This window comes from Petromyzon marinus, chromosome 66 (genome assembly GCF_048934315.1).
Source record: "Petromyzon marinus isolate PM22_M1 ecotype Great Lakes invasive population chromosome 66, UKy_Petmar_22M1.pri1.0, whole genome shotgun sequence".
Taxonomy (NCBI): domain Eukaryota; kingdom Metazoa; phylum Chordata; class Hyperoartia; order Petromyzontiformes; family Petromyzontidae; genus Petromyzon; species Petromyzon marinus.
In genome coordinates this window covers 968,259-981,627 of record NC_133732.1, presented here as the reverse complement: position 1 = coordinate 981,627, position 13,369 = coordinate 968,259, and the positions used below count along the sequence as shown (strand labels likewise).

Sequence of the window (13,369 nt, the reverse complement as noted above, 5' to 3'; positions counted from 1 at the left end):
AGCGGGACTCTCTGTACAGGGCCCCCCGCGGGGGGTGGGGGGGGGCCTTCAGTGGCGGCCGACGCTGCCCTCGGCCGCGTGGGTCTGCGAGGTCGCCCCGGGGACCTGCGGCCGGGCCCTCCGTTGCGTTTCTTGGGGTTCCGTCTTCACCTGCTGGGGGTGGCCCCACCCGGCCAGCAAGCGCCAGCGCCTCGCGAGCTTCGCCTGCGCGCAAGCGAAGCTCGCGGGGCGCAAGACGCCGGCCGCAATCGCTCCGCGCTGGAGGCGGCTCCGGCTCGGGCTCCGTCGCCCCGCCGCCGGGGACGCCCACGCGGCGGGGGGCCGGTCGGGCCCTCTGTGCCGTCACGGGCGACGCGCCCGGGGCGGGCGGCTCGTGCCGCGGCGACGCGCGGAATAACGCGCGGGGTCCTCTTTGTTGTTGTCGTCGTTGTTGTTCAACCACGGATTTTATTTCCCGCTTCATCGCTCGGAGCGGTTTTTTTATTTCTCCCTCACTCACTCGCCTCGTAGCGTTTGGTTGTCTGTGCGCGCGCAATGCACGCACGCAGACAGACTAACCTGTGGTGTTTTTTTCCCACCGTCACCCCCCCACGCGCCGTGCGTGGATGTTGCTCGATTGCGTGCGACGGACCCTGTGGGTTTTGCACTGCCTCGTTGTGGGTGACGGCGTGGGTCGCCGCCGTCTTTCATTCGTCGCCGCTGCTGTTTTGTTAACGCCAAGCGAGGCCCCACCGCTTTGCGGCTGGCAGCCTGAATAAAAGTGGCTAAGAAGTCAAAAGTCTCCCCGTGGGTCTCTGTGTCTCTCTCTCCCCGTGTCTCTTGTGTGTTTGTCTCTCTCCCCGTGTCTCTGTCTCTCTCCCCCTGTCTCTCTCCCCGTCTGTCTCTCTCCCCGTGTCTGTGTCTCTCTCTCCCCGTGTCTCTGTCTGTCTCTCTCTCCCCGTGTCTCTGTGTCTCTCTCGCCCCCTGTCTCTCTCCCCGTGTCTCTGTCTCTCTCTCTGTCTCTCTCTCCCCGTGTCTCTGTGTCTGTCTCTCTCTCCCCGTGTCTCTCTCCCCGTGTCTGTGTCTCTCTCCCCGTGTCTCTGTGTGTCTCTCTCCCCGTGGTCGCGTTAATTTTTGCTCCGGGTCCTCCGGTCTTCCCCTCCACATTAAGAGACGCGCGTTTGGACTATTTAAATTATTTTCAGCTATAAATGTCCAAATGATAACAAGGCCGCTTTGTTGAGCCATCGTTTGTGGCCGGGTGGCTTCTGAAGAATCGGTGAACATCTCAGTGGGCTCTGCCTGGTAGGATGATGATTTAGTTGTATTTGTACGTGTTTGGGCGATTTGTTTAACTTTCTTATACGTTGCATTACCATTCTTTTTGCATCATTGCCTGTTGCTGCAACGTCCTGAATCCGTTCCACCGACTGGACATCTGTGGAACAGCCCATCGGATTCCTCCTGCAGCTCAAATAAAGATGCTGATACGCAAAGCAAAACACGATCCTACGCGTAGCCCTCAACGCGCAGTATCAAAAGCAGCGGCGCCTATGAAGAGTGAGTGGTGAGTGACGAAGTGAGTGAGTGGTGAGTGACGGAGTGAGTGGTGAGTGACGAAATGAGTGGTGAGTGACGAAGTGAGTGGTGAGTGACGAAGTGAGTGGTGAGTGACGAAGTGAGTGACGAGTGACGGAGTGAGTGGTGAGTGACGGAGTGAGTGGTGAGTGGATACTGTGTGCGCGCGTGCAACTGCGTGTCACCGTGTCACTGTGTCACCGTGTGTCACTGTGTGTGTGTGACTATGTGTGTGACTGTGTGTGTGACTGTGTGTGTGTCTGTGGTAGTGTAGCGGTTAGCGCTACGCTGCGCTATGAACCTGGCGACCCGGGTTCGATTCCCGCTCACGACCAACACCAGTGACGATTATCTGAACCGGTCCCGGGCCTCCCCTAGGTCGACTCATCCTCAAATCAGTACCTGGTGCGGTGTGTAGTAAACATCGCCACTGGGGATACAAAGGCGGTCGGGCGTGGTGCTGGCCACCCACCCACCTCGTGTACCGTTCCGGCTTTCATAGGTGCCACTCGCTAACAGCACTTGCCCCTACAGTCTGTTACAGGCTATATGGGGGGTCTTTGTCACCGTGTGTGTCACCGTGTGTGTCACCATGTGTGTCACTGTGTGTCACTGCGTGTGTCACTGTGTATTGACCTGGTCAAGGCCTATGATACCATCAGTAGGCCTGGGCTCTGGGTTGTTCTTCGTGCTTTTAGAGTACCTGACCCTCTGCTCACGATCATTAAGGACCTTCATGATGGTGAGCGGGCCTGGGTAAAACTACGTGGCCGGGAGTCAGAGCCATTCCCTGTTAACCTTGGGGTGCGACAGGGATGTCCTCTGGCTCCCACATTATTTAACATCTATTTTGACCACATAGTTCGTGAAGCCTTCAATAGCTGTACCGGGGGAATCTCCATATGGTACAGATATAATGGGAGGCTGATCGATGCCCAGGTGCGGTCAAGGGATGGCTCCCTATTGCTCAACCACGTTATGTATGCTGATGATTTGGTAATAGCTGCTCAGTCAGAGGAGGAGTTGGAGACGCTGCTGTTGCGACTGGAGCGTGCCACTAAGAGGTGAGGCCTTACCATCAGCCTCACCAAAACTAAGCACCTGCCTGGGTATTTTGTACCATCGGACACTCCACCCCCACAACTCCCAATCGGTGATGGGGCAGTTGTGGAGAGAGTGGAGAGTTTCCCATACCTGGGCAGTGTGTTTATGACTGGCTCCAGTTTAACAGCAGAGGTCTCACTCCGAATCAGTCGAGCGGCAATATCTTTTCATCGGCTGCGTAACGCTGTGTGGAAGCTACCTGGTCTGTCGCTCCGCACTAAGCTTCAGGTCTTCTCGGCCACGGTCATTCCCTCCCTTCTCTACGCTTGCGAAACGTGGACCCCCCTAATGGAACATCTTCGCCGGTTAGAAACATTTAGGCTGGCCTGCCTACGGTCCATCCTGGGTTTAACCAGACTGGATTGTGTGAGGAGCTCACAAATCCTTGAACGATCTGGGCAAGGTCCCATCAGTGAGCTCCTCCGGCGGGCAAGGCTGCTGTGTGTGTGTGTCAGTGTGGGTGTGTGTGTCACTGTGTGTGTGTCACTGTGTGTGTGTGTGTCACTGTGTGTGTGTCACTGTGTGTGTGTATCACTGTGTGTGTGTGTCACTGTGTGTTTGTCACTGTGTGTGTCACTGTGTGTGTCACTGTGTGTTTCACTGTGTGTGTGTCACTGTGTGTGTGTGTCACTGTGTGTGTGTGTCACTGTGTGTGTCACTGTGTGTGTGTCACTGTGTGTGTCACTGTGTGTGTCACTGTGTGTGTGTCACTGTGTGTGTGTGTCACTGTGTGTGTGTGTCACTGTGTGTGTCACTGTGTGTGTGTCACTGTGTGTGTGTGTCACTGTGTGTGTGTCACTGTGTGTGTGTGTGTGTCACTGTGTGTGTGTGTCACTGTGTGTGTGTGTCACTGTGTGTGTGTGTCACTGTGTGTGTGTGTCACTGTGTGTGTGTGTGTCACTGTGTGTGTGTCACTGTGTGTGTGTGTGTCACTGTGTGTGTGCGTCACTGTGTGTGTGTGTCACTGTGTGTGTGTGTGTCACTGTGTGTGTGCGTCACTCCACGCGAGAGCCCCGCCCAGCGTCCCCCTCCCCTCTCCGCTCCATCTCGGCGTGAATCTTGGCGAGGTCGGAGCGTGCCGCTGTCTCCCGCTGGGCCTGGGAGTGCCGGGCAGCCTTCAGGTCCATGGCCACCCACGGTGGCCGCTCACCGCGCCGCTCACCACGCCGCTCACCACGCCGCTCACCACCGCCGTGCCCGCGGGGGGCGGTGGGGGGGGCGGGGAGGGAGGCCCCCCGCAGCTCCGAGCCCCAGCGTCGAGACCACGGACGGGGGAGCATCTCCACCACGGTCTACACGGGGACACGGGGAGGGAGACACGGGGAGAGAGACACGGGGAGAGAGAGAGAGACACACGGGGTGAGAGAGAGACACGGGGAGAGAGAGAGAGAGACACGGGGAGAGAGACACGGTGAGAGAGACACAGGGAGAGAGACACGGTGAGAGAGAGACACGGGGAGAGAGACACGGGGAGAGAGACACGGGGAGAGAGAGACACGGGGAGAGAGAGACACGGGGAGAGAGAGACACGGGGAGAGAGACACGGGGAGAGAGAGACACGGGGAGAGAGAGACACGGAGAGAGAGAGACACGGGGAGAGAGACACGGGGAGAGAGAGACACGGGGAGGGAGACACGGGGAGAGAGACACGGGGAGAGAGACACGGTGAGAGAGACACGGTGAGAGAGAGACACGGGGAGGGAGACACGGGGAGAGAGACACGGGGAGAGAGACACGGGGAGAGAGACACGGGGAGAGAGAGACACGGGGAGAGAGACACGGGGAGAGAGACACGGGGAGAGAGACACGGGGAGAGAGACACGGGGAGAGAGACACGGGGAGGGAGACACGGGGAGAGAGACACGGGGAGAGAGACACGGGGAGAGAGACACGGGGAGAGAGACACGGGGTGAGAGAGACACGGGGAGAGAGACACGGGGAGAGAGACACGGGGAGAGAGACACGGGGAGAGAGACACGGTGAGAGAGAGACACGGGGAGAGAGACACGGGGAGAGAGACACGGGGAGAGAGACACGGGGAGAGAGAGACACGGGGAGAGAGACACGGGGAGAGAGAGACACGGGGAGGGAGACACGGGGAGAGAGACACGGGGAGAGAGACACGGTGAGAGAGACACGGTGAGAGAGACACGGTGAGAGAGAGACACGGGGAGGGAGACACGGGGAGAGAGACACGGGGAGAGAGACACGGGGAGAGAGAGACACGGGGAGAGAGACACGGGGACACGGGGGGAGAGAGAGACACGGGGAGAGAGACACGGGGAGAGAGACACGGTGAGAGAGACACGGGGAGAGAGACACGGGGAGAGAGAGACACGGGGAGAGAGAGACACGGGGAGAGAGACACGGGGAGAGAGAGACACGGGGAGAGAGAGACACGGGGAGAGAGACACGGGGAGAGAGAGACACGGGGAGAGAGAGACACGGGGAGAGAGAGACACGGGGAGAGAGAGACACGGGGAGAGAGAGACACGGGGAGAGAGACACGGGGGGAGAGAGAGACACGGGGGGAGAGAGAGACACGGGGGGAGAGAGAGACACGGGGAGAAAGACACGGTGAGAGAGACACAGGGTGAGAGAGACACACGGGGAGAGAGACACAGGGTGAGAGAGAGACACGGGGAGAGAGACACGGGGAGAGAGACACGGGGAGAGAGACACGGGGAGAGAGACACGGGGAGAGAGACACGGGGAGAGAGAGACACGGGGAGAGAGACACGGGGAGAGAGACACGGGGGGAGAGAGAGACACGGGGGGAGAGAGAGACACGGGGGGAGAGAGAGACACGGGGAGAAAGACACGGTGAGAGAGACACAGGGTGAGAGAGACACACGGGGAGAGAGACACAGGGTGAGAGAGAGACACGGGGAGAGAGACACGGGGAGAGAGACACGGGGAGAGAGACACGGGGAGAGAGACACGGGGAGAGAGACACGGGGAGAGAGACACGGGGAGAGAGACACGGGGAGAGAGAGAGACACGGGGAGAGAGAGAGACACGGGGAGAGAGAGAGACACGGGGAGAGAGAGAGACACGGGGAGGGAGACACGGGGAGGGAGACACGGGGACACAGGGTGAGAGACACGGGGTGAGAGACACGGGGTGAGAGAAAGACACGTGGTGAGAGACACGTGGTGAGAGAGACAGAGAGAGACAGGTGGTGAGACAGAGAGAGAGACAGAGAGAGTGAGGAGGAGGTATTGTCACCGTGTTCACGGGGACTGCGTTGCCGCTGGGCGTGGGTGTGGGGGCCGCCCCCCCTCCCCCCGAGTCCGGGAAGCAGCTGTAGCTGGGGAGGGCGTCACGCAAGTAGCTCAGATCGTCGTCCAAACGTTGTTCCAGGCGCAGGACCTCGATCAGGTGCACGCGCGGATTGTACAACTCCACCACCAACTCCACGCCTGCAAAGGCAACAACTATCACTCAACTACCACTCAACTACCACACAACTACCGCCCAACTACCGCCCAACTACCGCTCAACTACCGCTTAACTACCTCAACTATCACTCAACTATCACTCAACTACCACACAACTATCACTCAACTACCACACAACTATCACTCAACTACCACACAACTATCACTCAACTACCACACAACTACCGCTCAACCACCTCAACTATCACTCAACTATCACTCAACTACCACTCAACTATCACTCAACTATCACTCAACTACCACTCAACTACCACAACTACCGCTCAACTATCACTCAACTACCACTCAACTACCACAACTACCGCTCAACCACCTCAACTACCACACAACTACCACACAACTACCACACAACTACCACTCAACTACCACACAACTACTACTCAACTATCACACAACTACTACTCAACTACCACACAACTACCACACAACTACCACACAACTACCACACAACTACCACACAACTATCACACAACTACTACTCAACTACCACACAACTACCGCACAACTACCACACAACTACCACACAACTACCACACAACTACTACTCAACTATCACACAACTACTACTCAACTACCACACAACTACCACACAACTACCACACAACTACCGCTCAACTACCACTCAACTACCGCACAACTACCGCACAACTACCGCACAACTACCACACAACTATCACTCAACTACCACACAACTACCACTCAACTATCACACAACTACCACACAACTATCACACAACTACCACTCAACTACCACACAACTACTACTCAACTATCACACAACTATCACTCAACTACCACTCAACTACCACACAACTACCACACAACTACCACTCAACTACCACTCAACTACCGCACAACTACCGCACAACTACCGCACAACTACCGCTCAACTACCGCTCAACTACCGCACAACTACCGCTCAACTACCACACAACTACCACACAACTACCACACAACTACCACACAACTACCGCTCAACTACCACACAACTACCACACAACTACCGCTCAACTATCACACAACTATCACTCAACTACCGCTCAACTACCACACAACTACCGCTCAACTACCACACAAGTACCGCTCAACTACCACACAACTACCACACAACTATCACACAACTACCACACAACTACCGCTCAACTACCACACAAGTACCGCTCAACTACCACACAACTACCGCTCAACTACCTCAACTATCATTCAACTATCATTCAACTACCACACAACTACCACGCAACTATTACACAACTACCACTCAACTACCGGTCAACTACCGCTCAACTACCACACAACTACCACACAACTACCACTCAACTATCACTCAACTATCACTCAACTATCACAAACTACCACACAACTATCACACAACTACTACTCAACTACCACACAACTACCACACAACTACCACTCAACTATCACTCAACTACCACACAACTACTACTCAACTATCACACAACTACTACTCAACTACCACACAACTACCACACAACTACCACACAACTACCGCTCAACTACCACTCAACAACCGCACAACTACCACACAACTACCGCACAACTACCGCACAACTACCGCACAACTACCCCTCAACTACCACACAACTATCACACAACTATCACTCAACTACCACACAACTACTACTCAACTATCACACAACTACCACACAACTACTACTCAACTATCACACAACTACCACTCAACTACCACACAACTACTACTCAACTATCACACAACTATCACACAACTATCACTCAACTACCACACAACTATCACACAACTATCACACAACTATCACACAACTATCACACAACTACCACTCAACTACCGCACAACTACCGCACAACTACCGCACAACTATCGCACAACTACCGCACAACTACCGCACAACTACCGCTCAACTACCGCTCAACTACCACACAACTACCGCTCAACTACCGCTCAACTACCACACAACTACCACACAACTACCACACAACTACCACACAACTACCACACAACTACCGCTCAACTACCACACAACTACCACACAACTACCACACAACTACCGCTCAACTACCGCTCAACTACCACACAACTACCACACAACTACCACACAACTACCACTCAACTACCACACAACTACCGCACAACTACCGCTCAACTACCACACAACTATCACTCAACTACCGCTCAACTACAACACAACTACCACACAACTACCACACAACTACCACTCAACTATCACTCAACTACCACTCAACTACCACACAACTATCACACAACTACTGCTCAACTACCACACAACTACCACACAACTACCACTCAACTATCACTCAACTACCACACAACTACTACTCAACTATCACACAACTACTACTCAACTACCACACAACTACCACACAACTACCACACAACTATCACACAACTACCACAACTACCACTCAACTATCACTCAACTACCACACAACTACCGCTCAACTACCACTCAACTACCGCACAACTACCACACAACTACCGCACAACTACCGGACAACTACTGCACAACTATCCCTCAACTACCACACAACTATCACACAACTATCACTCAACTACCACACAACTACCACTCAACTACCACACAACTACTACTCAATTATCACACAACTACCACACAACTACTACTAAACTATCACACAACTACCACTCAACTACCACACAACTACTACTCAACTATCACACAACTATCACTCAACTATCACTCAACTACCACTCAACTACCAAACAACTATCACACAACTATCACACAACTACCACTCAACTACCACTCAACTACCACTCAACTACCACTCAACTACCACACAACTACCACACAACTATCACACAACTATCACACAACTATCACACAACTACCACTCAACTACCGCACAACTACCGCACAACTACCGCTCAACTACCGCTCAACTACCGCACAACTACCACACAACTACCGCTCAACTACCACACAACCACCACACAACTACCACACAACTACCACACAACTACCGCTCAACTACCACACAACTACCGCACAACTACCGCTCAACTACCACACAACTACCACACAACTACCGCTCAACTACCACACAAGTACCGCTCAACTACCACACAACTACTGCTCAACTACCTCAACTATCATTCAACTACCACACAACTACCACACAACTATTACACAACTACCACTCAACTACCGGTCAACTACCGCTCAACTACCACACAACTATCACACAACTATCACTCAACTACCACTCAACTACCGCTCAACTACCAAACAACTACCACACAACTACCACACAACTATCACACAACTACCACACAACTATCACTCAACTACCACTCAACTACCACTCAACTATCACTCAACTACCACACAACTACCGCTCAACTACCACACAACTACCACACAACTATCACACAACTACCACAACTACCACTCAACTACCACTCAACTACCACTCAACTACCACACAACTACCGCTCAACTATCACACAACAACCACTCAACTACCACTCAACTATCACACAACTACCACTCAACTACCGCTCAACTACCTCACACCTACCGCTCAACTACCGCACAACTACCGCACAACTACCACACAACTACCACACAACTACCACACAACTACCGCACAACTACCACACAACTACCACACAACTACCACACAATCACAACAACCACAACTACCACTCAACCACAACCACCACCACTCTACCATAACTACCACCACAACTACCACTCAACCACAACAACTATCAACAACTACCACTCAACCACAACAACTATCCACAACTACCACTCAACCACAACAAACAACTACCACTCAACCAAAACAACTATCCACAACTACCACAACAACTATCAACAACTAACACTCAGTCACAACAACTATCAACAACTAACACTCAACCACAACAACTATCAACAACTATCACTCAGTCACAACAACTATCAACAACTAACACTCAACCACAACAACTATCAACAACTAACACTCAACCACAACAACTATCAACAACTATCACTCAACCACAACAACTATCAACAACTAACACTCAACCACAACAACTATCAACAACTAACACTCAACCACAACAACTATCAACAACTAACACTCAACCACAACAACTATCAACAACTATCACTCAGTCACAACAACTATCAACAACTATCACTCAGTCACAACAACTATCAACAACTACCACAACAACTATCAACAACTATCAACAACTATCACTCAACCACAACAACCACCTCACTGTCCCCGTGTCCCACCCTGTCCCCGTGTCTCTGTGTCTCCGTGTCTCACCCTGTCCCCGTGTCTCTGTGTCCCACCCTGTCCCCGTGTCTCCCTGTCCCCGTGTCTCTGTGTCCCACCCTGTCCCCGTGTCTCCGTGTCCCACCCTGTCCCCGTATCTCTATGTCTCCGTGTCCCACCCTGTCCCCGTGTCTCCGTGTCTCTGTGTCCCCGTGTTTCTATGTCCCCGTGTCTCCCAGTCTCCGTGTCTCTATGTCTCCGTGTCCCACCCTGTCCCCGTGTCCCCGTGTCTCCGTGTCCCACCCTGTCCCCGTGTCCCCGTGTCTCCGTGTCCCCCTGTCCCCGTGTCTCACCCTGTCTCCGTGTCTCACCCTGTCCCCGTGTCTCTGTGTCTCCATGTCTCACCCTGTCCCCGTGTTTCACCCTGTCCCCGTGTCTCTGTGTCTCCGTGTCTCACCCTGTCCCCGTGTCCCCGTGTCTCCGTGTCCCCCTGTCCCCGTGTCTCACCCTGTCTCTGTGTCCCACCCTGTCCCCGTGTCTCCCTGTCCCCGTGTCTCCGTGTCCCACCCTGTCACCGTGTCTCACCCTGTCCCCGTGTCCCCGTGTCCCACCCTGTCTCCGTGTCCCCCTGTCCCACCCTGTCCCCCTGTCTCCGTGTCTCCGTGTCTCACCCTGTCTCCGTGTCCCCCTGTCCCACCCTGTCCCCGTGTCTCCGTGTCTCCGTGTCTCACCCTGTCCCCGTGTCCCCGTGTCTCCGTGTCTCCGTGTCTCACCCTGTCCCCGTGTCCCCGTGTCTCCATGTCTCACCCTGTCCCCGTGTCTGTGTCCCCGTGTCTCTGTGTCTCCATGTCTCACCCTGTCCCCGTGTTTCACCCTGTCCCCGTGTCTCTGTGTCCCCGTGTCTCACCCTGTCCTTCGATGACATTCCGCAGGGTGGCCGTGGCCCCCAGGCCACTGCCGGAGCGTTTGAGACAAATCCCCACAAAGCGGCGGACACGCCCAGGAGACAGCACGTCGGACAACGTCACGGCAAGCACGCTGCCTGCACGGGGACAGAGACACGGGGAGACACGGGGACACGGGGACAGAGACACGGTGAGACACGGGGACACGGGGATACGGTGAGACACGGGAACAGAGACACGGGACATGGGGACACGGAGACACGGGGACAGAGACACGGGGACAGAGACACGGGGACAGAGACAAGGTGAGACACGGGGACACGGGGACAGAGACACGGGGACACGCGGACACAGGGTCAGAGACACGGGGACACGGAGACACGGGGTCAGAGACACGGGGACAGAGACACGGTGAGACACGGGGACACGGAGACACGGGGACAGAGACACGGGGACAGAGACACGGGGACAGAGACACGGGGACACGGGGACAGAGACACGGGGACAGAGACACGGGGACAGAGACACGGGGTCAGCGACACGGGGTCAGAGACACGGGGACACGGAGACACGGGGACACGGAGACACGGGGACAGAGACACGGGGACAGAGACACGGGGACAGAGACACGGGGACAGAGACACGGGGACAGAGACACGGAGACAGAGACACGGGGACAGAGACACGGAGACAGAGACACAGAGACACGGGGACAGAGACACGGGGTCAGAGACATGGGGTCAGAGACACGGGGTCAGAGACACGGAGACAGAGACACGGGGACAGAGACACGGTGAGACACGGGGACAGAGACACGGGGAGAGAGAGAGCCACACACGTATTCACCGCTAAACACTCAAACATCCATCAGTCGTGGTGTGTGCCTGAGTCTGTGTCTGCTACGGAGCATCTGGGCTGGCCCTGCCTACGATCCACCCCGGGTTTAACCTGCAGACTGCCTCAGTGTGAGCAGCTGACACATCCTTGATAGATCTGGGACACAGTCCCATCCACCATCGTGTCTCTCTCTCTCTCCGTGTCTCCGTGTCTCTCTCTCTCTGTCTCCGTGTCTCTGTGTCTCTCTCTCTCAGTGTCTCTGTGTCTCTCTCTCTCTCAGTGTCTCCGTGTCTCTCTCTCTCAGTGTCTCCGTGTCTCCGTATCTCTCTCTGTCTCCGTGTCTCTGTGTGTCTCTCTCTCTCTCTCAGTGTCTCCGTATCTCTCTCTGTCTCCATGTCTCTGTGTCTCTCTCAGTGTCTCCGTATCTCTCTCTGTCTCCGTGTCTCTGTGTCTCTCTCTCTCTCTCTCAGTGTCTCCGTGTCTCCGTATCTCTCTCTGTCTCCGTGTCTCTCTCTCTCTCAGTGTCTCCGTATCTCTCTCTGTCTCTGTGTCTCTGTGTGTCTCTCTCTCTCTCTCAGTGTCTCCGTATCTCTCTGTCTCCGTGTCTCTCTCTCTCAGTGTCTCCGTATCTCTCTCTGTCTCCGTGTCTCTCTCTCAGTGTCTCCGTGTCTCTCTCTGTCTCCGTGTCTCTGTGTCTCTCTCTCTGTGTCTCCGTGTCTCTCTCTGTCTCCGTGTCTCTGTGTCTCTCTCTCTCTGTGTTTCCGTGTCTCTGTGTCTCTCTCTCTCTCTGTGTCTCCGTGTCTCAGTGTCTCTCTCTCTCAGTGTCTCCGTATCTCTCTCTGTCTCTGTATCTCTCTCTCTCAGTGTCTCCGTGTCTCTGTGTCTCTGTCTCTCTCTCTCTCCGTGTCTCCGTATCTCTCTCTGTCTCCGTGTCTCTGTCTCCGTGTCTCTCTCTGTCTCCGTGTCTCACCGGCATAGAAATCGGGGATAGCCAGGAATTGTCTCCGTGTTTCTGTATCTCTGTCTCTCTTTCTCCGTGTCTCTCTGTCTCCGTGTCTCTGTGTCTCTGTGTCTCCGTCTCTCTGTCTCACCGGGATAGAAGTCGGGGATAGCCAGGACGCGTCTACGTGTCGCCATGTCTGTCTCTCTGTCTCCATGTCTCCGTGTCTCTCTATGTCTCCGTATCTCTCTGTCTCCGTGTCTCTGTGTCTCCGTGTCTCTGTGTCTCCATGTCTATGTCTCCGTATCTCT

The 13,369-nt window shown here is 54.6% G+C and overlaps 1 protein-coding gene across 1 annotated transcript in view; it reads right to left on the bottom strand.

Moving 5' to 3' along the window:
- Positions 1–427: 427 nt before the first annotated feature.
- MRPL19 (mitochondrial ribosomal protein L19) overlaps positions 428–13,369 on the bottom strand; it is a 30,663-nt gene continuing 17,721 nt past the window's right edge. The window contains exons 4-6 of the mRNA XM_032978406.2: positions 11,284–11,418; positions 5,890–6,083; positions 428–3,953 (exon numbers count right to left, since the gene is read on the bottom strand). Of these exons, the coding sequence (XP_032834297.2) occupies positions 3,657–3,953; positions 5,890–6,083; positions 11,284–11,418 (626 nt within the window). The 3' untranslated portion in view covers positions 428–3,656. The remainder of the gene's footprint in view (positions 3,954–5,889; positions 6,084–11,283; positions 11,419–13,369) is intronic.